Here is a 26771-nt window from a genome sequence, read left to right as displayed (position 1 = left end):
AACAGGGGATTTTCTCTTTTCTGTTCTTTCCTTTTTTCCAAGAAGAGGTACACGCAAAGGCTAGATTAGTTTAATGCAGGCAGAAGCTGAGGAGAATAATTCCTTAACAAATTGGGATTGCTTAGGAGAGTAGAGACTCCCGAATGTCAGTTTGCATTTGTCATCTGATTTCATGAGAAATGTTTTGCGACTGTAATATAAATGTCCTCATGTTTCCTTTAACAGAACTCAGCAAATGAATTCCCATATGTACTGCATTACAAGGAGAAACATGGTGCTGATAGTAAGACAGGAAAATGAAGCGGTGCTGGAATGATTAGTTAATTACCGACAGACATTTAATCGACGGCAATTATCCAGTAAATGTTCTGTAATTCCAGCTGGTAAAATATAACAAATATTCTGCTTTTTCTTGGTTTTCTAATATTGTTAATTTAATATTTTTTTAATTTTGGACTGCTGGTTGGACAAAATAAGTAATCTGAAGACGTCAGTTTGGACATTTTTCATTTTATTCTGACATTTTATTGACTAAAGATCAATCGATTAATGTGGAAAATAATTAACAGATCGATAATGAAATCATTTGTTATATGCAGCCACTATAAAAGTGCCAAAAGGTTCAAAACGTGTTCAATTTTGGATTATAATGAGACCGTGTAATCTCTTACTTGCATTACTCTTGCCCATTGTTGATCTCATGCTTTCAAAATATGGCCCTGATAGTTTAAAACATTTACAAGAATGGTGTGATGAATGTGGTTTTCCGACAGGAGGTCATTAAGTACTGCACAGATAGGGGAATTAGGCACAATACTAAAATGTTATTTTATACTATTATAATTCTGCTATTTTATATTATTTTAATTTTGCTATTTTATCTGCTATTTTTATACTATTTTAATTCTGTTATTTTTATAATGGTACTTCAGACTCATTTACATCAACACTGTGGTTATTGTACTGTAAATGCTCTTATTCTGTCTAATCTTGTACTAACTGTTATGTTTTTGCTGTGAAGCTGCAATTCTCATATGAAAGGTGCTATACAAATAAAGCTTATTATTATTATTATTATTATCATTATTATTATCATTATTACTCTGTATTCTTTTAAAAGAGCATAAACTGAATAGCGGCCAGTAATATATTAAAGTTGTATTTGAAATGGTGCCAATGCTTTGTACAATATTAGTTGAGATGCATTTACTAGCAGGGTTGCTGTTCCAGAGAGGAACTGCAGAGGAAGTCGATGTCTATGTTAGGCAACTCTTTTACAGTAAATCAGCTTTAGCAATATATTTAGAAGTTCAATCACACGTCGTAGAAAGAGACAGCGAGCGATCGAGAGAGAGAGGCGGTGAGAGAGATAGAGAGATAGAGGGAGAGAGTTGGTTGAGAGTTGATATGCTGACTACAGGCAGTTGATTTGGTTTCACAGAGCATTGTTACGGTGCTTTGAATTAATGCCTCCCAAAGAGTCCAATTGTGATTCTTGGGCTGTGCTGACAGAATATTTGACAGCCTAGGGTGAGCTGCTGATCTCAGCTGAATCCTCTGTTCTGTGTGTGCGTGTGTGTGTGTGTGTGTGTGTGTGTGTGTGTGTCTGTGTGTGTCTGTGTGTGTCTGTGTGTGTCTGTGTGTGTGTGTGTGTGTGTGTGTGTGTGATGTGTGTGTGTGTGTGATGTGTGTGTGTGTGAATGTATGGTTGATACCCAACACATTCATACACCTACACATGTTCAGATATATGTGGATGTGCAAAGCAGTCAAAATGCCCATATGAATATGTGTACAGACTCCCACACCCACACGCACACACACACGCACACACACAAAGACAGAGTGGACGGCATGCGATACCGAGACTTAAATGAACCATCATATAAATCAAATCCTAAATGACTGTTAACTAAGCGCTAACACACACAGAGGCGCAAACAACCTGAGTATGCAAACAGCCCTAATATGCAGCTAAATTGAGCACATTCACTTAATCAAGTTGAAACAGGGATTATTTTTCTCTTCTTCCCCTGCAGGAAACATGTTGTCCCTTCTGGACAAGCCCAATGCATCATTACAGTGATGGGGAGGGGAAAAAAGATGCTCCATCAAAAATAAATGTGCCGCACAGGACCGGTCCAGTTTGACAGCAGCACACATCATAAGAATCATTTGTGAAAGTGTAATACACAAACCTGCAGATTCTGCACATATATTAATTGTATTCATCATGGGAAGTTTCTTGATACTGAAGCTACTTTTATCAAGTGGGCTGAAAATGTGATGCATGGAGATGGATTGTAGGAAATATAAAAAATATAAAAAATAATGTGTTTAAACTGCCACTACCGATATAAATAAAACTGAATATCCATCATTGATCAATATAATTGATTATGTTTTGCTCCTGGAGGTACACAAATGCAAATCAGTGTTTAGCTACAGAATTAAATGGCAAAGCTTTTCACACAGAGAGACGTACAAGTCTACTGCACATGATACCCAACCTTACACAGTATAGTGTACGCAGGGCAGTTCATTTATCTGACATCTTATTATTCACTCTCATTCTGCAGAGGTTGGTAATGATGCATTTAAATGCAAATAGATTTCAAATGTATAGTAGCAGAAAACTGTACATTGCCAATATGTTTTTAGTATCCCTTCATGGCCAAATGTGCTGCTTCTTCCTGTTTAACATCACTGTAAATTCAATATATATATATATTTGTTTTACTGTTTGTTGGACAAAGCAGAAAATTGCATCTTGGGCTCTATATGAAATGCAATTTGTGTTTTCCCCTATTTTCTGACATTTGTGAGACAAAACAATGAATCCATTGATCAAGAAAATGATCAACGCCTTAATCGGTAATAATAAATAATCATTATTTGCATCCATACTTCAAATGTTTTGTCGTTTTTGTACGTGACAGATGTACGTGTGACTTGACTTAGATTAGCCCTCAAGCACTTGATACTTAACTTGAGAAACTTGACTAATAACACCTAAAAGGGGGGGAACATTTCTGAACACCAAGAGGAAAGTCTTATAACATGTGAAGCAATGCGAAATGATTCAGAGTTGTATTCAAAACTGTGAAACCCTGTGAAAGAGTCTGCGTGTATGACTTGCCGCAAGTTATGAGACAATTGTAATGACACGAGTCGATCAAGCAGATGAGTCAAAGGTAGATATTTATAGTTTACACTAAGTAACGCTCCTTCCCCTCGTGTGAAACAACTGTCATCTTGGTCATTTGAGAACTTTGTTGTTCACAGTGTGGACCGTGCGTTTCCACCGTGAATGCATCCGCAAATGTGGAGCATGAGAAACACGCTTTCCTAGGAAAGCTCAGAAACCACTGCTTCATTAAAATGAACTGGATGAGGGGAAAAAAAAGAAAACAATTGGAGGAGCAGGAGGCAGGAGACTCGCAGCCAACTAAAGTGTATAATTGTGATGCAGGTGTTGATTTCATGGATGGGATACTTCTACTCTTCCAACTCTCTCTCTCTCTCTCTCTCTCTCTCTCTCTCTCTCTCTCTCTCTCTCTCTCTCTCTCTCTCTCTCTCTGCAACCTTGCTCTTCTCCGTCTCTCTTTACCTCTGCTATCCATTCCCAGCACCTCTCTGCCTTCCTCTCTCTCTGCCTTTACATCTTTCTCTCCATCTTGAGTGCTGTGCCTCACCCTAATTAGAAATTCCCCCTTCGACCAACTGAAATTGAATTGCCCATCATTTGCATAATGATAGCTCACCGGGCTGACGGCCGATTTACCATGAGATGAAATGTAGCAATCACTTAAGAGAGTGACCATGAGGGAGTGTGGGTAACGGGGGGGGTGCATGGGGAAGAGAGAACAAGAGAGAGAATGTAAGAACGAAATGGGATCACAACGACGGAGAGAGGCGAAGAAGCACAGAGAGAGAGAAGGAGAGCAATCCGACAGGTATTTAGGTTATTGTCTCATACGGCATAATAGCTGGAGGGAAGGCTGTGTCCTCAATATGACAGCAAGTGGACACAACAAGGACACATAAGGACGCTTATGTAACACCATTCCCCTTGTCAATGGAAGCACTTCTGACTTTCAACTCTAATTATCAAAGAGCATGTTTCATACTGAGCTACTATTCTGTCGGAGTGCTGCAGAAATCTTGTATTCCCAAAATCCTAAATTATACGCTGATCTTTACCCTCCCACTTTTGTATTATTCCCAAACTCCAGCTGCCTGCCATATAGGGTCATTCAACATTTGTATAAGTGGCAGACTATTCATTACAATAAATGAAAAGAGCAGCACAACTGGGACAGGAATTAGACTTTTTAAATTCACAGTAGCTTCTGTTCAAAATGTAATCAACAACACAAAGTGTGTCAAGCGAAGTTAACATCGGGCAGGAGTTCAACTGGAGCTGGTCAAGGAACAAAAAGCCTCTTAAAACATGTCTTTCTATGTTCCTACTGATAGCAAACATTTCTCTATAGGAAATCAATTCTGAACATGTGATCATCAGGGTTTTGCTTCTTTTCTATTCTCACAACAGGAATAAAATACTTAGAAACAATTAATGAATGTCAGTGACCTCTATTGTTGTTGTAAATGTATTTTTAGTCTCTCGAGTACATGTTTGGCAAGTTGTGACTTTGTTCCCTGCACGAGATCAACATCGAGAACTCCTGAGCCGCCCACGGCTTCTAAGAAGTGGTCAACCTGTCAGATGTGTAGTTGTCAGGGAACGCCCTATCAGTTGCACAACTGCCACGGCGTGAACAAATTACCGTAATCAACGATATGATAATCATCTCGTTGTCTCGCCTCTTCTGGGGAATTGATCTCACATTCCACGAGGCCTGAAGATTTGATTTGTAAAAAATCACGATAAATCTTGTCTCGGTGAGGTCACGTAAGTGTGGGCAAATCAAATGATGCAGCGTGATGAGTGTGGTGTGGCAAAAAGTCTAAAATCTTAACACCGAGACAAACTTGCCACTCGGGGTCAATTTTTATCGAAATTGCTTATTCATGGGAGTGAGTGGGCTGAGGCAAGTGGTGTAGAGGTCACATTTGTTTCTAATAGTCAGAGTGATATGTTGGGCTATCAGGTTGGAAGCTCTGCCCAGAGTCTGATAAGGCCACTGTTTATTGTCTAACTTCCACTCTTTAACCTGAGGAACCTCAGACTCTCACACACGGTACTTTCCACTTCTTAGCCATTCCCTCAACGTGTGTGTGTGTGTGTGTGTGTGTGTGTGTGTGTGTGTGTGTGTGTGTGTGTGTGTGTGTGTGTTTGCGTGAGAGAGTCCTCATGTGTGTGTGTGTGTGTGTGTGTGATCTTTGGTTTCCATCGCAAGTGTTGACCTAATTAAAAAAGTTGTGTCGATGCTCAATAAGTGACAGATCATCAAAAAGCACAGAAGTGCACACGCACACACACACATGTCAGTCAGTGCTAAAATCATTTATTCAATTCTTCAATCTCCTCTTCCTCTGTCCATCTCTACATAAGTGATCAGCGATCACATGTCGTATGTTAAAGTCGGCCGGCACAGACAGGAGGGAGTTAAGTCCCTTATCTCTCCTCCCCAGAAGAAATTCCTACTAGAGGCCTCGCTCTGCTGGTTTCCTGCCTTCTTGCCCAATGCCCTATTTTTACTCATCGGCTCTAGAATACCAGGGGCAGCTTTTTCCTTGTCACTAACATATTTCCTGCCATTCTCACTCTGACATTTCTCCCCACTGCACGCTTCGCTCAAATCGTTCCCCCTCTTTATGGGTCATAACCTTTCAGTCTGAGTCGTTCATATTCAAATGCACCGGCCGATGCCAGAGCCGCTGCGAGCTCACCCGTCTTTCTGGTTGGTCTTTACAGGGTTTTTTTTAACATCAGATTTCACTAGGGTGTTAATTTGAGATCTTTCTGAGAGCTGCCAGAAACAATCATGAGCTTTGCTGTCAGGTTATGAACGCTGATCCACAAAACCATAAGCGGTTTCGTGTTTTATGGCTTCAAGTTAAAAGAAAAAAAGACAATATAGATATTTCGATTTATTTAAAAAGATGAAATCTATCTTTTTGTTTTCAACATTAAAACGCATAATCTTATATATAATCTTATTACACTCCCAGGAACCATTTCCTGACCTGTCAACGTGTCAACAGGACCGTACTTATTCTAAACTGCGCAGATCAGTGTTGTTGTTGTATTTGAAACACAAAATCTGCTCCTTTAAAGAAACCCAAAGAGTCTCTGGCAAAAACAAATAAATGTCATTCTTAAAATGAATAAACGACTTTGGTTGATATTCCCTCGAGTGCACAATAAAAAAAAGAAATGAAAACGGAAATATGTGTTTTTTGCAAATGAAGCCTTCATCTGTAACAACTGAAAATGAACAAACCTAAAATTCAAACTGAAATTTCAATTGTGTTGTGTTTGTACTTCACTACACAAAGGAGCGGTGCTGGCTGGCATTAGCTTTTCTTTCATGGGTTCAACAAACAGACTACTGGTGTAAGCATTACTCGGCTTAGTCTTTTTTATTATTATACGAACCGACTCTTAAAATAATCTCAACCTTTCGGTGCTAAAATGTTGTATTTTGGCAGCTGGAACCGTCCCTTCAAAGTTATAAATCAAGATCTAGATTTTCTGGTTTCTCTACTTTACTGGAGCATTTTTACAGCCTGAGTGACAAGTTGAACTCAAATGTACTACTTCACTCACGAGGCTCGGGAGTGGTACAGAATGTGCAGTTAGAAAATTCAAAGTAAGAGGCCTAAGGAGGCCTGAGGAGGAGAATGAATGGCAGTTTAATGAAAGCCTGGGGAGACATGATATCAGTGACTGGCTCTTTCACTGCAGCTTTCGTCCTATTCATACACCAACAAGCTTTAAATGCAGGTGGATCGATGCTGGTTAAAAACACTAATGGCACATAAAGGGAGCACAATTCACTACTGTGTTTCTTTCTCGCCAAGGTCTGATCACTCTAGACTATAAATGGAATGCAGCTCTCAGAGAGAATTTCCCGTCAGCTACAGGTGAACAAAAAAGCTTCATTGTCAAAATTTCCATGGCTACATTTCTTCTTCTTTCTAAACGGTGGCATTTATATTCCAAATAAAGATCGTTTTTTATTGAATTTCATATTTGCACTAATAAACGTTCGAATATTCATTCTGATGAGAGGGATACTTTGAATCAAAGACACACCTGTGCTTGAATCACACTTTCTATTGTATCGGAGGGGAAGGGGGGGGGGTTCTTTCTTTTTTTTTTTTTACTGGGTACATTTATGAATATCAATATTATTTCCCAGTAGGAGGTAAATGGTATTGAATGGTTGCCAGGCTGCTGGAGGGGAGACTACTCAGCTGACTAAAAGAGCCATTCTCCATTTTATCTCTCAATCAGTGTGTATTTGTGCGTGTGCATGTTTGTGTCTCTCTCTGTGTGTGTGTGTGTGGGTGTGTGTGTGTGTGTGTGTGTGTGTGTGTGTGTGTGTGCGCTCAGTGTGTAAATTCCGTTTTGACGAGGAGCAGAACGAGCTGGAGCTTGCTGCACCACTAGGCTATGTGAGAAAAGGTTCACGTGATGCAGGCAAATACAGCCGGTCTTCAGCAGGATGGAAAGACTGTAATCAAACCATAAATCAGAAATCACTGAACTGCCATCCACCCACCCCCACCCCCTCTCCCTCTCCCTTTCTTTTTTTTTTCTTCTGTTACTACCCTCCTACTCATCTGCAGCGCTCCCTAGCATGTTATGTTACATACATCCATGCGACTGCCCAGGAAGACGTGAATAGCAGATCAGTGAAAAAAGCATTTCCCTCATATCAAAGGTTTTCGTCATGAGATGCTTAAAAACCATATAGTAAAAGAAAATTACTTTTTTTTCATGTTGTTTCTTTATGTTAGAGGGCTTGCATTTCTGGCTGTGGTGTTTATTAAAACCATTTCTATACCTTTACAGCTCTGCAGTTTCCTTTCTGACTACTCCCGAACACACGACGCCTACATTTGTCTGGCCATGACTTTCATAGTGAGCCACCTGGTGTGCTGTAATATCAGGAGAACAGTGGGGTCATTGTGAAGGAGCTGTGTGATATCAAGGAGAGTGACCCATTTAGAGCCCAGCCACAGAGCTGACAAGCCTCTGTTATGTCTAGGACATCTGGAAGGCCGGAGTCGCTCACTCGCCGCTGTACTCCACATATGAGTCAATCCCGTCCAGAGAGGAAAAAGACATCTGACATGGTCACGGATATTTCACACGCTCACCTATATGACCTGGTCAGGAGGCAGGGCGGTAAAGCGGTGCTGATACTGCTGAGGATCTGTTACAGTACACTGAGAAATGTGGAAAGGGATCCAAACAATATCGGAAGCAGTTCTGGTAATCTGGCAGAGATTTTAAAGGGGCTGGAATAACGGTGCGGCGGGGTGCTATCTGCTGCTCAGCAGAAGTGCCCTGCAAAGATCAAGTGATCAAGGGAAAAAGTTCTATCTCATTATTCAAATGAGAATTACTTTTTCAGGAGCTGATTCCATCCAGTGATGTTCAAAAGGGGCCTTGCATAATCTGCAAAATAACGGTAGCAGGAGAAACGGACTGCTTGAAGTAGAAAGAAAAAAAACACTGAATTCAAAGAAAATAAATGTTAACATTCATGCATCATACACAATGCTGTCCAAAACGACTGAGATTTGTCCAATGAAGCTGCAGTGTTGCGCATTATATAAATGAATACATGAATGCATAATGAGAGGCCAAAATGAGCCGTGGAAAGCACACTGACAAAAATCCTCCAGGGGAAAGGACATAATTCATAATAATATTGGTAAAGAAACTTTTTCCTCCCTCTATTTAAAATCCATGCTTTTAATGTAAAACCAGAACTGCCCTGCATGTATTGAGTGGCTTACTTCAACAGCTGGAATTTAAAAGATCTGTATTTTTACACGCAATTCAAAGCCTCACTTTGAGATTATGGCCCGAGGTAGGATTGCTGAGATGATATACGAGCAAAATGCAAGATAATCTAATATGTTTCAAATGTAAGCATTTGTGCAAATGAAACAGCAAAACACTCTGATTATTCAATCTAAAGGAATCCCACTGTCATTTCACTTTCTGTTGCCCAAACAATAATTCTGTATCATGAGGTAATTCATTTTTGTGTGGAGAGGCAATTGGCTGCAAAGATTGAATCATCGGGCCTTGTTACATTTTCCATGTAATTAAATCAGCTTCTGAAAAAAAAAAAACGATGTAAACTGGCATACAATTTAGGGAAATTTTGCATTTTTAATCACAGTACATTACTTTAATAACTCAATAAATCTGTGGCAGCTGGAGCATCTGAGAATGTTGTCACAGCCACTTAGTTCTGCATTTGCAACTAATACCCGAGAGAGAGAGAGAGAGAGAGAGAGAGAGAGAGAGAGAGAGAGAGAGAGAGAGAGAGAGAGAGAGAGAGAGAGAGAGAGAGAGAGAGAGAGAGAGAGAGAGAGAGAGAGAGAGAGAGAGAGAGAGAGAGAATAAAAAGAGGGTTAGAGAAAGGGGAGATGAGAAATCCAGAGTGAGACAGAGAGGATGAGAATCCAGGGAGATAGAAATAACAGCAGGGCAGGTGAGAAACAATTGTGAGCAGGATCAGGAAGGAAGAAGTATCACCACAGACTTTGGCACATGGAGGAACTCAACACTTCTCTCACCTCTTTCAGTTATTAACTGTTAATCCCCAATTAGCTCATCCGTCACCTCGCTGTCGTATGCGAAACCTGCTTACCCCTCGTGCTGCTTTGTTGCTTGGGTTTGTTTGTGCGGCTTAGTCATAGTAGTTGCCAAATACACTAAACAAGCATGAATGACTACAGCAAAATCTTAGTTATTGTAAAAGGGATGTCAAGAATTAATACAGTACGCAGCCAAACTACAAGAGTAACGAGAATGTGAAGCTGACGTTCCAAATCTTGACCCCACGGCAGAATGAGTTTGGTCTCTTTAAAATGAAGAGAGAAGTTATTGTAATGTGAGAAAAGCTGGAAGTGTTGCTGGTCAGGCACTGGTTCAGGGATTAACTGTCCGTATCTACATGTTTGCATATGTGCTGCTTCACTCTCAAAGAGACACCTTTCTGTGGTCCACACAATAAAACTGGACGGAGCGTTTGTCCAAACATCTTAAAACGACTGCTTACATTTAGAGCTAAACTAAACATAGTGATTGGTTCACACGAAAAGTGAAGAAGAGGAGGAGAAGAAGGATGGATGGAGTCCATTGGTTTCTTTTAGGGCTTTTGTTATCGATACATCTGTTGATTTCTATTTCTATTGATTCAATTTGTCTAAACTTACAGCTGAACAATTAATATGAAATGTATCAAAATCGCAATATGGACTTCACAGGAGGTTTAATATTTAAGGCAAAATATGTGTCAAAATACCGTTCTGAGTTAAGTCTGGTGCTGCGAAGATGACCCGGCCTACAAATCGTATTCTACAGACTTTGTTTGGTACGGATCCTGACAAACAATATAAATTATTCCCTCCAGTGTTGTAAATCACATCGCAATTGCAATATCCGTCAAAAATAATCGTGATTTGATATTTTTATAGTCCTAGACTTAATCCTCACAAAACGCTCGCACTGTTGGTTTTGCACTGACAAACATCTTCCTTGTATTTTAGCGATTGGAACAGAAAATGACCGCGTGATCACACTGTGGTACGAACACCGCTGTTTGATCGACGTTCGCTGCTGTAATGACAACAACAGTGAGTGTGAGCAGGTGCATTAGCACAAATGAAAGTGAGAGCTGGTGTCCTGTCAACACATGCACGCCTGGGAAAGAGGACTTGAATGTGTGTGCATGTGTCAATGCTAATGTGCGGTGTACGATTTTATTCTTTTCATTTTTTTTTCCGTAAGTTTGCAGATTTACTCGTCAGGCCTCTTTCTCTATCTGCCAGATAAAGCTCTATCTCTCCATCTCCTCTTCCTCTCTGCCGGATGCTTGTTTTTCTAGTTGTAACAGTAGAAACCTACATCATTTTACGGCTTAACAGTGTATCCCTAAGTCTGGGTTCACACAGACGTTTAGCCACGCGCACATACTGCTGCGGCACACGCGAACCCGCAAACAGCCATTAGCGGGATAGTGGTAGACCGGCTAATTAACTCATCATCTCAACACCTCTCTCCCTCGCTCCATGGATCTGGTTTCAAAGTACACTTTCTAAAAGTGTCATGGTGTAATGAAAAGCAGTACAGCGTAGGACATACAAGTATATTTCCTTGTGCTCTCTGGGGGACACGAGGCGACACACAGGACATGTAGTTTCTTCTATCGACTATGTGACTAACACTAAAATAGCACCCAAAGAGGCTAAGTTGATTTGACAGGACATGTACAAGGAAAAGCTATTATAACGCCATGCCAGGCTGATTTTGTAAGAACGGCTCTGCTGGGCAGCTCGATCCATTTGCAGATCAGGCAACAGTGGATCAGAGGCAGCTGGATTTTTTTAATACTCCACAACAAACGCACAACAGATCACATTTATAGTTGCGAATGCATCTGCCGGTTCCTCTTTCACTCCTTTTCTCTCATTATACATATTGTTTGGGCGTTTTCACACTGTGAAAGGAAAGAGATTGCTGTTATTATTCAGCATTAAAAATGCTTGAAATGAAACCATGAAACCTGTACAGTTTCCAAAGATCTCCAACACAAAACTGATAACAAGTTATTTTTTCTTCTTTTGTTGTTGCGGTTCATTCCGCTCTGAGGTCAATCGAAGAAGAGGAAGATCACTTTGTACTGCGTGCCAAAACAACCTTAAATGTCAATTACTGTTGGTCTAAAGCTGAAAGGAAGGAAGTGATGACACTGGTTTTCTTAACATTATCTTTTCATCTATTGTCCTTTGGATGATAATTAATGTCTTAGTTTACGCTAGCGTTTGTTTCAGCCTTTTAATATCAATCAAAGAGCAGATGTCTAATAAATACAGACTGATCCCTTCTTAAAATTCTGAAAGTGTAGGTGAGAACATTTGCTGACGTTGAATTACCGCCGCAGCATTCACCTTGCAGTGTTTATTTTCTGTGTGTCTTTGCGTATAATTCAGTTGGTCATTACTTTCAAATTAGAACGGTTGGTAAAGCCGGTTACATGTCTCAGTATGGATTGGTTACTTTGTGCTGTTGAAGAGCTGGTGAAAGATTCACACACTCTATATGGTAAACAGCGGTCTTGTACAGTTTCATATGTAGACTGAGACCAACAACTGGGGTTTACATGTGACTATATATAAACATTATTACAAAGTCTGTTACTGTGCAATGGCCTCGTGGTTTTTTGACATGGCAGAGCCAGTGAAATGGCAGAGGAGCCAATTTACAGTTTATAACTCAACCACACATCAATAATAGAAAAAAAATAGATTACAGTAAATCCATGGTTCAAAAGCTGCATACCTTTGAAATGTCAAAGGGGAAACCACAATGGATAACTCATCTCAAAACTCATTTCAACTGCACAGTGCAAGCTGTATTACAAATATTCAACAGCCTACTGTTTCCTCAAGGCATTTTTCAGCAAAACACTCTATACATTTTCATTTCAGATGAGAAAAAAGGAATGTATTTTTTCAGTGGCAAGCAGCCAAGCCAATTTAATTACATTCCAAATGGGCACAATCTCCACATATCAACCAGCCCGTGTTGTATTTCTCAAACTTCAACAACCTCCTTGACTTTCTCAGAGTAATTGAAATCTTCCACTCTTCCACCCTCGTCATTATGCGGAGCCGAAGAAAGTACAACAAACCAAACCAAAAAGGAACAAGGAGAGCTGGCTCTCAGAATGAGCAGCTTTAGCCAATTTGTAACTTCATCAGCACATCTTGATACCGTTTCTCTGAAGTCAATTAAAAGAATATTAGCTGGTGTGTTTCTAGAAAGAACTAACACCTTTCTCCTGCCAAGAAACTGGTGATTACCCATGACTGGTGTCAGCAGAATCCTGTCAAAGTCTGATGATAGGTCACCGCTTTTCTTTTTTGGATTCATACTTCTAGCCTACAGCAATGTTCAAAAAACACAGAAACAAGTCTTTTGATGTGAAAATATTCATTCGATATGTATCTGAAAGCAATGCTTCTGCATCTGAAAGATATCAAACCATGCAAACAACAGTCTTCGGTGCCAACAGGTAACGTTTCAGTACAAGCAAAGCCCAACTGCGGTCATAAGAACTCCAGATAACACGACAATTTGGAAATAAATGAACGTTTTCCATTTTAAAATGTCTCTAACAGTTTGTTTCACCATTTCCATCACTGCAGAGATGATGAATACATTTTCAATTAATGTTTCAGTGCTTGATAAAACATCAAAAGATCCTTTAAAAGAGCTTACTGCCAAGTCGTTTAGTGTCTCAGGCTTTTTTTTACGGCAAAGACAAACTATAATCTCAGAGAGGTCCTCCAGTCTACCCGGTGGGTAATTATAGGATGGCAGGCAAATAAATCATCCATCAAGAATGGCAGTAGTGTGGACTTGTGCGTATACTACAAACCCAGAATAAGGTCCTGAGGTGACCAAAGTAGCAGGCATGGCTTCAGTCACATGATGCTGTGTTTGCTTCAGGAAATCCTAATAACTGACTGGGCTGTTCAAGGCCAAATCCCCCAAAAATGTAATCTTCCTGTCTAGCTGGAATAAAGAAGAAAAAATAAATAAGTGTAAACGCTTTAAAATGTATTTTAAGCAAAACATCCCCCCCAGTTCTGTACACATACCCGTACCCCTCTCTCTCTCTCTCTCTCTCTCTCTCTCTGTCACTGAATCTGTCTGAGAGCCCGGCCACATGCCAGTGCCTTTGTGTCAAAGATTAAGTGAAACCAGGAGTGCCAGCAATGCTGTGTTTGCACAGTTAACACAGTCACTTTCAGCTGCACCAACACATCACATACCAATCATCATACAGAGGGCCTAAAACAGACCTAAAGCAGCTACTATATATCCATAATCAATATACGAAGGGTACAAACGTCAAGTCACAACACAAATGTGTAATATCAAGCCCCTGTATGCATTACTGAATAATCTATTTCTGCGTGTGTGTCGATGTTAAAAGAAGCTGAAAGACAGCAAAACCAAAACAAATTCAGCTGGAGAGACGCGCCATTACATCTACATTTAAGCACAGAGTGCAGTTCTTCCATAAGATTAAGTACTCTTATGTGACGCTGTTATCTTGGGGTAGCAAAAGCTGACTATCAACACACAGTGAATGGAATTCCTGGAAAGCAAAGCAAAGCTACAATGAAAATATTATGAACAAAGCCCAAAAGTGCCAGAGGTGGTTTACTAGACTAAGGCAAAAAAAAAAAAAGGGGCCTAGGGGGACTGTGGGTTTGTAGTGATAGGGAGGGGAGTCGCACACACTCACACTTAGCTCAGAGCGGCACAGACACAAACGGCACACGGACCAATCCTTGGTGGCCGAACCAGCCAACAAACTTCCTGTGTAATCCCGAAGTAACTCAAACACGATCTATTGACATTTAATACATCACAAGTGGAACGAGCTTCAAAAGTGTTCATTTTAGTAACGGGTGTATTTGTAATGTCGATGATCGATTGTCTTTATCATTAATAATGTCACCATGCGAAGAGGCTGGTCACACATGGCAATTAGAGAAGGAAGCAACTAGGGTTACCAAGAAATGTCTGTGATCACACTCACAGTTTACTGAATGTGTTGAACTGTTAATACTATAAAGTACAGTAATCACTTCAGCAGTAGCTCCACAACAACACGGCAGCATCTCTGTGGTCTTTGTGCTCACACGTGTGAGCCTTGTGTTTATTTATGCTATGCGAGTGTGGACATGCTTGCATTTGCATGTATGAGTGTGTGTGTGTGTGTGTGTGTGTGTGTGTGTGTGTCGACTTGTGAGAGTGTGTACGTCTCTGAGTGTGTGTACTCAGTGGGCCCGTGGTCTGTGAGTGTGGGCCTGAACCAGCCATCTCCAGTTCTATTTGCACAGGACATGCCTCAGGAAGCTAAGACAACTGTGCATGTTTGCCCGTGTTGCGAACCCCTCTTAATACACCCGACAGCTGCATTCTTGGACGGCGCAGACACTCAGTTTATCAGTGTTTTTATACATTTATCCTATAGAATCTGTTGGATCAAGCCATCCTCGCTGACCTTATCAGAGGAAACGCAGAACCGGGAGTGAAGCCAGCAGATTGAATTGCCAACAAATAAACCGCGTGCCATGTTGCAACTCACACAGAAATTCCCTGTGCTTCTTAAATAATACAAAACTTTATTAACCTGTACCTGGATCAGCTGTCAGTCTACTATTTAATACAGTAAAGGATTGAGTCAACAGTTTTGATGGGTGATTTGGTGCCTGACTTCCGCTTGACACTGTCCCTCCCAATCCTGTGATATCCAAGGTAGATCTTATCTTTCAAGCCGAACTTCCCCACTCTGATCTGTCAACATCTCTCAAAAATCTGCGTCACCCCCCCACCCCTTTCCTTCACTCCTTCCTCTCCTTAGTGTTTCATTTCCTGCTTATAGACTAAACGGCAGTCTCATACCATTTCACGTAGAGCTTTTGCTGAAAAAAAGAATCATGAAAGTACCAAAACGTAGGCTGTAACACAACATTCCCAGAGAGATGAAATGAAAAGCAAATTGTTGGCTGAACTGTGAGATCTCTGCGAGTGTGAAAGTCAAAGATGATGAGCTCCGTCTGTGCTTATGTGAAATGTTGATATGGTTTTCTCATACAATGATTACTCTAATTCATATACCAAAGCCTGCTTTACACAAATCTGCCACGGCCAATAACTACACTCATAATCTCCTGCATCTAGAATAATCACTCTGTGGTCTATTTGTCTATGAATCAAATGAAGCAATTATCCTAATGAAGATCAGCTTTCTTGCTCGGGGAAATCGCTGCCTTTTCGACACACGGAAAATGATTTGTCTTTGTTGCATTCGTCTTGGCTGTGATACCTTAACAGTAAAACAATAGGAACGCCAAAATTGTTTGTGTATGATAATTAAGGACACGTGGTTCACAGCAGGGATGCTGAAACTCTTGCAAAAACAGTCTGAGCTGCGCACTTCCTGACCTACACTCTAAACCACATGCATGTGGATGATGCTAAATGTCAGCATCAACAATAGGTTTGGTTGTTGCCCTTGGTGAACTAAAGATATAAAGTTATAACAGAAGGTCACAGTGTTTATATTGACTTAGGCTTATTGTTATAATAAAAAACAGAGCCTACTATGCAACTGTGTGATATGTTGTCATGCATACTTATCTTTATTGAAGCCTGTTATACAGTATTGTTTTAGTTTGTATACTTTATGGAAATATCAAGGCCACATTACGTAGCTATCAAAGGGAAACATTACTAAAAAGATTTGTATCATTTCCTATTTGTGTGCTGATAGAAAGAAAATGAATCTGCTTTGAAATGCTACTGTAGCAGTGAAATACACTTAGATTCCCCTTCTCATCAGCGGGCAGAGCGTAGAGCAGAGAACAGAAATGGTTAAATAAATCACATGAAGCAGATGTCTCTCTCTCTCTCTCTCTCTCTCTCTCTCTCTCTCTCTCTCTCTCTCTCTCTCTCTTTTCCCCCCTCTTATACACACACACACACACACACACATTCATTAGTGAAATCCATCAATCAGCATTTCATGCAGTTTGGGTTTGAACCACACCAAATGCACTAAAACAATAAACGTCTGTCTTTCAAGTCGCTATCTGGACTGGAACACATCTGGTGGCAAGGCTCGTTTTGGTTTCCACATCGTTGAATGACATTACAGACTCAAGGGCGAGCTGAAAAATAAAGTACCCCTAAAACCTCTCTCCATTTTCACTCCATCTACCTCTCTCTCTCTCTCTCTCTCTCTCTCTCTCTCTCTTTACACACACACACACACACCACAAATCTACTTCCCCCTCCCTGCACAAACCAGCTAACCTCTCAAATGCTATTCCACCACACCATCCCCCAACCAATCAAGAACTGAATTTAAAACAGCACAAGGAAACTGGGTGGCGGGGAGAGAGGTGGGGGCCAGACAGACAGAGGCAGACAGACAGGCTAAGCTATTGCTACCGAGGAACGAGTGGCCTCCTGAGGTGAAGACAGTTTAAAGCACCTTGGCACATTGGACTCCTTTACACAAGTCGAGGGGATGAAACAGCTGAGGAGCCGGGAGTCAAGCCTTGAATGTAGTATTTGGGTTTCAAGGGGCAGTAACGATAATTAGGGTTAATGTGATTTAATGAGGTGCATGAGTTGGGCCGGGGCCGGGCTGCTTCGATTCACGTTCAATGTCAAAATTGGAATTACTCTGACATCTTGTGATGGCTGTGTTTCACATTGCGTTACAGTTTGCCATGCATGTCACCCAGCCTGAAAACTACTGCTATCAGTCTCACCCTAAAAGCTGGTGATTTCTTTTAATAAACCAACTTTCTGGCTGATAGATTACGATGTGATAGCGGCATAGAAATGATTTTGATAGCAGTAGTATATCACAAAAGTATATTGGGAAGAGTTTTTAAAAATGCACTGTCATGACTGAATTCTTGGCAGTTAATACAATCAATCATCGACATAAATAGCCTGTTTCTATGGACTTAGGTGATTAAGTGGCTAACCGGGCAGGATAAACTACACTATCTATTTTCAGCCATACATGACTTATGACCCTCTTAACACCTCTAGTAGCTCTGAGTCATGTCTGGTCTAGATATTAAAGTACTGTGCAGAGCAACGGGAGTGCTGCAGAGTCTGGTTGAGGCGTTGCCATCTTCACTATTCTGTAGGTTAAACTGAAGTCCATGCCTGTAAATCCCTGTTATGGACAGTACTGTATCCCCTTGCATGTTCTCTAAACAGTCAATTACAGTCCTCAAATCCTCCATGAAATCCTATGTAGGAGTAGCTGCAGAATAGAAACTATAGTATCATTGATGTGGTGGCACCAATGCGAGGAGTTTTCCTATATGTTGTAGCTAAACATAGGTGAAGTTCTGCAGCAACTCACGTATCTATAATTTACCAATTTGATTCTATTCAAAAATGTACTCAACATCCTGGATTTTTCTCTCTCGTGCTTTAAACAAGTAATCAAAAAGGAAAATCATAAATAGTGCCTTTTTCTACTACTGTATAGTCTGTGCACAGAACACAATCTAAGCTCCGCTGCTCCAGAGAATAACACTGTAGCTACTTATCATTAACTCAAAGACACAATCAGCCCCGGGCAATCCGGCTTTCCTCCATAACCTTTTGACATTGCTGCTGGGAAGGTAAATGAGAGAAGAAGTTAGACACAAAGAGGGGGAGAGGTGGAGAGACAGAAACACTTGATTATGAATAGTGCCAGGATGTGGTTAGACCAAAAAAAAATAACTTTACAAAGTAGATTGTTTGAGGGAATATATATAGTGACTCCATTTTATGTTATCTATTATTTGCTCGCAGTTAACTGCCTGGGACGGCATTAGAACAATAACTTTGAGTATTCCCAGTTCCAGCCGCTTTAGAGAGCGTTTTCCCCTCTGGTGTGCATTAGTGCCATGCATGGGTTAACATTTTCCCAGTGAGAACGGTTGGGATATTGCAACTCGGACTGGCCAGTCAGCAGAATGTTATGAATGGGCACAATGAAAAACCCCAAGTCCACGCTGTCGACCCAAGAATGCTTGCCTCCATGTAATTAACTTTTCTCTGTGTACAGAATGAGGTACTGCTGGAATAACTCTTTCTTTTTTTCTGTTTCTATTACGGTCATGTTTGAAGAGGGGAAAAAAAAAACACATTCTGAGAATTCAACATGGAAAATATTTTCTCCTGTCCATACTTTGAAGTATCCCATGACTAATACAGTGATTAGGGTAGCGGTGGAAATGGAACGGACCACTTGAAAAGAGGTGGTACGTGCTCTGCAAAAGTTGCCCTCATTGCTCTTTGGGTGGACAAATGTCAGCTGCTTGTTACTTGCACTCATGTGAAGATGTACAATGTGGCGGTACAAAGTATTACATGTGGGAAAACCTGCATCGGTGTATAAACGAGGGTTGTCTTTAAAACATGCTTAATACATCTCGCCTCAAGGTATGATAGCAATTAGGTATGCACTGACTGCACACACACACACACACACACACATGTTTTGTAATGCTCTGATTGAAATATCACGTTTGTGAGTACTGCACAAACTGTGTATCAATAAAGAGTTTGCTCCGCACTGCGGTGGAAATGGCCCCAGCATATATAAATAACGTACATTTAAGTTGGAACAGACTGCAACCATGTAAAGAATAACATCTGCAAACCATTGGATTATAAACCTACAGAATAACTACAGTATAATTACTTGAGAGCCTCTCTCTTGGGCACCATGTTGTTAGAGGGAAGAGGGATGAGGAGAAAGTGGAACAGCTACAGTAATCTATCCAACTTCATTTCACCGGAGTGATTCTGCCTGGGGGTATGCACAAGTCATAATGCATTTGACAAATAGTCTCTCGCTAAAACAGGCATTTGCGAAGAAGTGGCCTTCAGCGCTGGTATACACAGCTGAGTGTACGCTGAACAAACAAGCCTCCCACTCAGTGAGGAAAGATACAGAGAGCTTCAAAAAGATTAGGAGAAATCTTGGGCGAAAAGTAAAGATGACTCACGGTGATTGTGCAAGTGCAGGACAATGCAAGTTGGATGGAGTTGAGAAGAGCAACAGAGCCGTGGGGTTCATAGCAAAAAAAATACAAATCAATGCTTCTCTCATGTCTTGTTCTTTGCATTGTTCTGAAATGTGGATGCACAGGTTGTTTTTTCAAGGAATGTACAATGACGTGTCGAGAAGCACAATTGCCTTTTTGTTTTGCATAATCTCCGTATCATTATGTGAATCAGATGTTTGTTTGAAAAAGGAAATCAAAGCATAAAGTACATTAGACTGCCTTTGATTCATACATTAATGGTTGTTACATATTGTATTTTCTTAGTGTTTAATGTATAATTGCAGGAAAACCATTGCCTAAATTCGAAGGTCAAGTGCATTCATGGGTTTTGTGGTATTGACTAATCCTGTCAGTGTGATCCATATTCCTTGTCAGGCATCAATCAATCATCAGTGTGAATGTGGCCGATCAGTTCGAACTAGTTTCATCTTACACATTCCTTACGTTCCTCATGTATTAACCCCTTCAGGTAGAAAACAGCTTGAATACAGGCATACGCACACACACACACACACACACACACACACACACACACACACACACACACACACACACACACACACACAAAGCCTCTCACAAAGCCTAACAGTTCCTTATTGAAATAGATGTGTCTGAGTTTACACTGCTAAAACAGGAAGTGCTGGATGTTTTTTTAATTAACTGTCCCACTTACTATTATAGACACTTCCTGGTTGGTGTATTTAATACTGTACAGTAATGCTGCACAAGCACACTGGTGAGTTTCACACATATATTCTGGTTGTTTCAAGTGTAAATGATGGTGAATCACCAACTTTCAGGAGACTTCAATAGCAACAGTATGAGACTTTTGAGCCTGTTCATCTCCTGTTAAACTGCTACTTACAGCAGAAATCAGTAACTTGGAATCGTCTTTTCAATTTCCTGTGAAATGTTCTAAGACATGAAATGTAAAAAAAAAAACACATTAAAAGCATGCGTGCAATAGCTATGACTAACTGCATAAATACTGTGAAATACAAAAGAAATCATATTTCTTTTATCATCTTTGCAAGCTTCCCAGTTAACACCTGCTCACACAGTGCAACTCCAGGGGGTCAACTCCATCCCGCTCCTGAAATGAAACTGCCATAGAGGATGAACTATTCCCAAAACGTCATATAAAGCTCCTGTATCAGCATTCAACAGTTATGTGTAGTTAGCGGTGGTACAGCACAGATCATTTGTCATTTTACATCTTAGTCACAGCTGTTACTTAAGTAATGATAATGTTATACTATTCTGTCCTTGAAACCCAAACCTGCTTCGTACCGGGCCAACAACCTCTGCGCTCGCTGAATCATGATAACTACTACAGTTCATTGTGTTAACGCTACAAGACCTGAGACATGGCCTTGGTCAGAGAGCCAGGTCTCATTGTGATCTTAAATATACATCCGCAGCAGCTACTGTGTGTATGCCTATGTGTGTGAACTAGACTTAACCATACACACACTTAAACACGCACAAACAAACACGTGTGAACGTTGTAACATTATCACAAAGACAAAAAAATTACAAAAAAAACCTCTACGTGACAATATTTAGCCAGTGCTCACTTTATTAACAGGCTAATTTAAGGTACGGTCTAAGCTTGAATTCAGATGTAGGCTCTGTTTCTTTTAGAGTTAAAGGGGTTAGGTTGATGTTACAGTAAGTTAGGGGTTAAATAATGACTGTAGTCTCAGGTATTGTAATTCAAAGCTCTCTCTGCAAGTGAGTGTGTGTGAGAGAGTATGTTGCTCATGTATACATACAGGTGACTGTGTGTATGGACAGGGGAGATTAACAAGTCAAATATTGTACTGTGCTATAATGTTTCACTTTGTCATCGGCAAATGTTAACTGCCTGCTGGCTGCCTTCCAGATGCTCAGACAAGCAAACCTATTTGAATGGCTGCGGGTATAACGCCTTCTTCTAGCTCTGCCAAATGTTTACACAAGTTTTACCCTGACCACATAAAAAACGAGCCTTGTTGCTTGTGACTTGTAATCTTGGACTATTTGGCAGTTTTGTACATTTGTCATTTGCCTAAATGCAAATCGTTTATCGGTCAAGCAAAGAGTCAGTGTCACTGTACATCACATGGAAAGAGTGGAGCAGTGAAAAAGTGATCTCTTTACAGCAGGCCCTGTCACATTCAACAGAAATATCACCTATTCCCACTTCAATTTACCAATAAAAGTGTCTGACAGTCCAGTAATATTGGATATGATTTCGTGCGTAAAAACGCATGTGCGATTCGCAACTTCTTGACCGTGTTGACAGAAGCTGATAAATCCATTCTAATATGTCCTCCTTTAGGATTTCAAACAAAGGGTGATTTCTTTATAGGTTGCTGATAAATCATTTATTCCTAAAAAGTTATTATGTGTGTACTGAAGAGATTGGATGTATGCGCAAAAAGGTGTGACCCAAGCCTTTCAGTGAGAAAGGAGAAAGAAATAAGACAAATAAAAATGCAGACTGGTCAGTAAAAAGCAGCACTATATACATATTAGCATCACAAAAAGAAAAGATTCATAGCATGCGGTCATTATCACATTTAGACGCAATCTTGATGGTTGTATATTGGACTAATTGTGCATTGACCCATGTGGCAACCTGTGAGGAGCAGATAAGATAGCGTTTTCCGCAGTCAGGTCTGCAAGGTTTAATTTATACAGGTAAGATGCTGGTTTACATGTATTCAGTTCTAAGAAGGAATAAAAACGGCACATTTAATTTGTGAGCATTTGCCAGTAGCTCCAGTGCGCTGGAGAGAGGGGTGCGCTCCAACTCAGCTCACAGGACAGCTACAGAACAGCGTACCCATAGTTTATCCAGATGAACACATTTGCAAATTCTAATTAAAGGAAACCCGGCGTGCTCTAGTTTAGAACAGGTGTATAGTGTGCTTTTCTGCAGAGTTCAAAACAATCTGCACATCAGAAATACAACAAAGTTCAGGGATAATACAGCTCATAGACTGATTTCTATCTCATTTATCCCGAGGGAACTAAAAGTGCAGCACTCGTCACTAATGGTCCTTCTACACATGCACATTGCGCCCGGTAATATATGGTCCACCATGTGTAAGCAATGTACTTATGCGCGCGTGCATCATCATACCGAGTGCTGCATATGTGACCGAAAGAAGTAGAGATAATTGTTACCTTGTTGGAGTGGTAATAGTCCAAACCGGAGTCAGTACATGAACCCACGCTTGAAGGGGGAGCTGGATAAAATCTGACGTCCATCTCAGAGTCCGCAAGACTGACGGCATGAAAGCGTAGCTCCAAAAAACCTGTGCGACTTCTCTCTCTCTCTCTCTCTCTCTCTCTCTCTCTCTCTCTCTCTCTCTCTCTCTCTCTCTCTCTCTCTCTCTCTCCTGCACACTCTCTCTCTTTCTCTTCCTCTCTTTTTCTATTAAACCGAACAAAAAGTAGTAGAAGAAGAAGAGGTCTTTCACACCCGTCCTGCACTTACTTCAGCACTATCTGGGCATTCAGCATAGTGATGCTCGAATATAACATCCCTATAAAGTTCACTTGGAGAAAGGGGGGGAAGAAGAAGGGGAGCTGCCCGCCTCAGTGATCACAAGAAAATAAAAAGTCAAACGTTCACTGAAGTTGTTTTGTCAGCGAGCCGAGACGAGTCGTGCTGCAGGTAAAGATGCAGAATGGATCTTGTCGACGGTTTGTCCCAAAAACGCCCCGTGCTCGGTTCCTGGTTTCCAGACGCGCTGTAGCTTTGTCATGTGGGAGCGCTCAGATACATCCATGTGTTCCCGTCCACAGAGGGGCTAGGCTGCGACCTCTACCGGTCAGAGGAGGAACAAGAGGAGTGGAGGGTCAGTGGGGCTGGGAGGGGAAGGAAGGGGGGGGGTGTAGGACAATGAGTCCTCCAAAACTGGGGTCAAGTCCCCTCTCAGTTGGCGGGATAGTCTTTGCCTGGTAGTGAACACATTACAAATCTAATCTCTGTCTCAAGTTAATTTGACTCTAATCAGTCTGATTTAGAAGATATGTGAACAGACTGTTGGCTCTCTCTCTAAACCGGTGTCATCAAGATCACAACCAAGTCCTGACTTGGCTCTAGTCCTCCTTTGACACTAAACCGGTATACAAATTGGATGAATGGATGTGTCCACTCCCTGTATTTGAAGAAGTATATACAACAGTGGTGGAGTAAGTATTCAAATGATTTATAAAAAATATGTATATGTATATGTAAAAAAAATAATACTCCTTTATAAATACATTTCTTGAACATAATTATCACTGAAGAAAAAGAATGTAAGTACTTGAAAAATACATTTAAAGCATCAAAAGTACTTAATGCAGAAACATGGTCCCTTTGTGTGTCATGCTATTATATTTTATTATATTATATCATATTATATTAATGGAATATTTATCACTGACTTTACCATTGTCAAAGATCAAGGCTGAGCTAAATTTGACTGTATTATAAATTGCTGGGTGGTTTGATGATCACATTTATTAAGATGATTATATATTTTGCATTTCAAAATTTCAAAATGAACTGTAGCCGTCAGATATAATGTACAATACTTTCATTTGAATGTCATGGGATTGATGTTTAAAGCCCCCTTAAATGGAAATGCACGAGTAAAAATACTACAAGATTGTACTACAGTGCTTGAGAAAATGTATTTAGTTACATTTCACCACTGGTCTACCACTGCCACATGGTACTTTATGTTACATTTATATGATAAATAAATCATACAACACATAAATCAAAACATTCCCAAGATAACAAATGCAGTGTCTACAGCTGAGAATGGAAATGTGTGAACATCTGAAACATTTCCATCTGATGTAATGCCAGGTTTGAATGTCTCACTCAATGTAAACAGTATGTAGCTTCAGTGTTGGAAATATCAGATAAATAATATATCAAGTCATGTTGTCATACATTGAAACTCTAAAGCTATTCAACGGGGAACATTTTTAATAGAAAAGCTAGGTTCAAGCTGCTCACAGCCTCATTAACTTTGTATGATTGGAGTCTTACTATAATCCAGATGAGAACATCTAACATTTTCCTTTTGTTTCTTTATAATGTCACTGACTGGACTGCCATGGATGACCATTAAAAGAGCTACGTGCTGAATGTTTGGAGGGATACAGCCGAAAAGAATAACTCTGCATGAAGGGCCAAATACATTTATAGTTTGTATATCTTTCATATTGTTTTTTAACAGCAATGACATTAAAATATGACTTCCTGTTTATGATTGTCGTAAAGCAGCACAATAGGGGTTAAAACTAAGTTTTCATAAATGCATTCGTTTGTGTTCTGCTCTCCGTTTTAAACATTTAAATTCCTCTCATCACTATGACACCACTTGTTATGATGTGTAATACAACCATAATTTAGGCCATGAAACTAAATCATTTACCTACAGTTATTTCTGAAATTTACTTTTCTTCCATTTTATTTCATTTTGATGCCTGTCTTCTCTCCATCAGGCAGTCGAACACACACTGAGAATAAATAGACTTCTCATGTTAGCTGACATAATATATATTGCTACCGTGCTCCAGCTTTGACCCTTACAAGCATACACACACACACACACACACACACATTCACATTTACACACAGCTGGACAAACGCAAAACATACTCACGCAGCGGTCGACACAACAGGATGTAAACACAGAACAATGTCCAACCAGAGCTTCAAATAGGTGCAGAGAGGGAAAATAACACCGCTCACAGCCAAATGTGTATCACACTGTTCTTAAGAACGGGGTGGAGTGGTGTTATGTGCTCACTCATATGTGTAGGGAAGTGCCATTAATGTGTTATTGCAAGGCAGAGCAACATGTAAGTTACGCATTCCGCCCAATCTGTGTATTTCTTGTCGTTCTGTGCTTTTGGTACATATGTGGGAGTTTTTTTTGTGTGTGTGTTTGTGTTAACCAAGCTGCCATTGTCATCCCAGTGGGTGACTTGTTGGCCCCCTCAGGACTGGGCCTATGTCTGCGTAGCTATTACTCGGCATGGTGGCTCTGGCCCTGGGGTGTGAGCCGGCTTTAATACCAGGCACAGATGGGTCGCACTGTGGGCTTGCTGTGGCGGTCTGCCATCAGCGGCCAACTCAGGCTGTCATGAATCCAAGCTCATGAGGTTAACTGTCACAAAGATGCCGATTTCTCCTCATTCTGTACCTCTGTGTCACTGTCTGTCTGATTCTTCTCTGCCCGTGTCTCGTTTTTCTCTCTCCCCGTCCACTTGTTCTCTCGGCCTCTCAGTCACTGTTACAGCAGAAGATACAGTACAGTACACAGGGGTATCTGGCACGGGCCGACAAATGGCTTCATGGGAAAGGAATGTGTGCAGTTTTTTTGTGTTGCAGAGCTCTGTGACACAGACTATTGGCCAGACAGAAAGGGAAGCATGCCACAGAGAGGGAAAGATGTTTGATGTAAAAAAAAAAAAAGAAAAGAAAGAGGGGGTGGAAGAAATTTGGTAAATGGAAAAAAAGAAAGAGGTGGAACGGTGAGAAGGATGAGACACAGGGTGGAATCAGTTGTGTGGTGGAAGGGTAAACTTTAGGGGCTGGTGACACATGTAAATACAGGGGAGATGACACAGTGAGAGAAAAGTCAAAGTCAGAAAAACTTAAAAAATGTGTAACTCCAGAATAATTACTTTCCAATGTGGGGTGCAAATCATATCGTCTACCCTGCCATCTTGAAATACATTCATCCACTCAGAGCAATTAGCAAGAACAAACACTTTTTATTGCCTTGGTAAGAGCTCCTGCTAGCACCAGGAAATGAGAGGAAAATATAAAACAATATATTCCATTACGACCCAGCCGGTACTTAGATGATGTCAGCAGTACTAGTTGTATAACTTATTCTGAGCTTAAGTGATTTTACTTTTTCGAAAAATTGATA

The 26771-nt window shown here is 40.6% G+C and overlaps 1 protein-coding gene across 4 annotated transcripts in view; it reads right to left on the bottom strand.

Annotated features, from left to right (window-relative positions):
- The window catches only part of tox2 (TOX high mobility group box family member 2), an 88404-nt gene extending 64866 nt beyond the window's left edge, over positions 1 to 23538 (bottom strand). For all 4 annotated transcript variants that reach the window (XM_029431975.1, XM_029431977.1, XM_029431978.1 and 1 more), the window contains exon 1: positions 23008 to 23538. In XM_029431975.1, coding sequence (XP_029287835.1) covers positions 23008 to 23091 — 84 coding nt within the window. In that variant the 5' untranslated portion in view covers positions 23092 to 23538. The remainder of the gene's footprint in view (positions 1 to 23007) is intronic.
- Between the last annotated feature and the right edge of the window lie 3233 nt (positions 23539 to 26771).

This window comes from Cottoperca gobio, chromosome 5 (genome assembly GCF_900634415.1).
Source record: "Cottoperca gobio chromosome 5, fCotGob3.1, whole genome shotgun sequence".
NCBI classification, from domain to species: Eukaryota; Metazoa; Chordata; class Actinopteri; order Perciformes; family Bovichtidae; genus Cottoperca; species Cottoperca gobio.
Note: the sequence above shows the minus strand (reverse complement) of the source record. Positions and strands in the feature narration are given on the sequence as shown.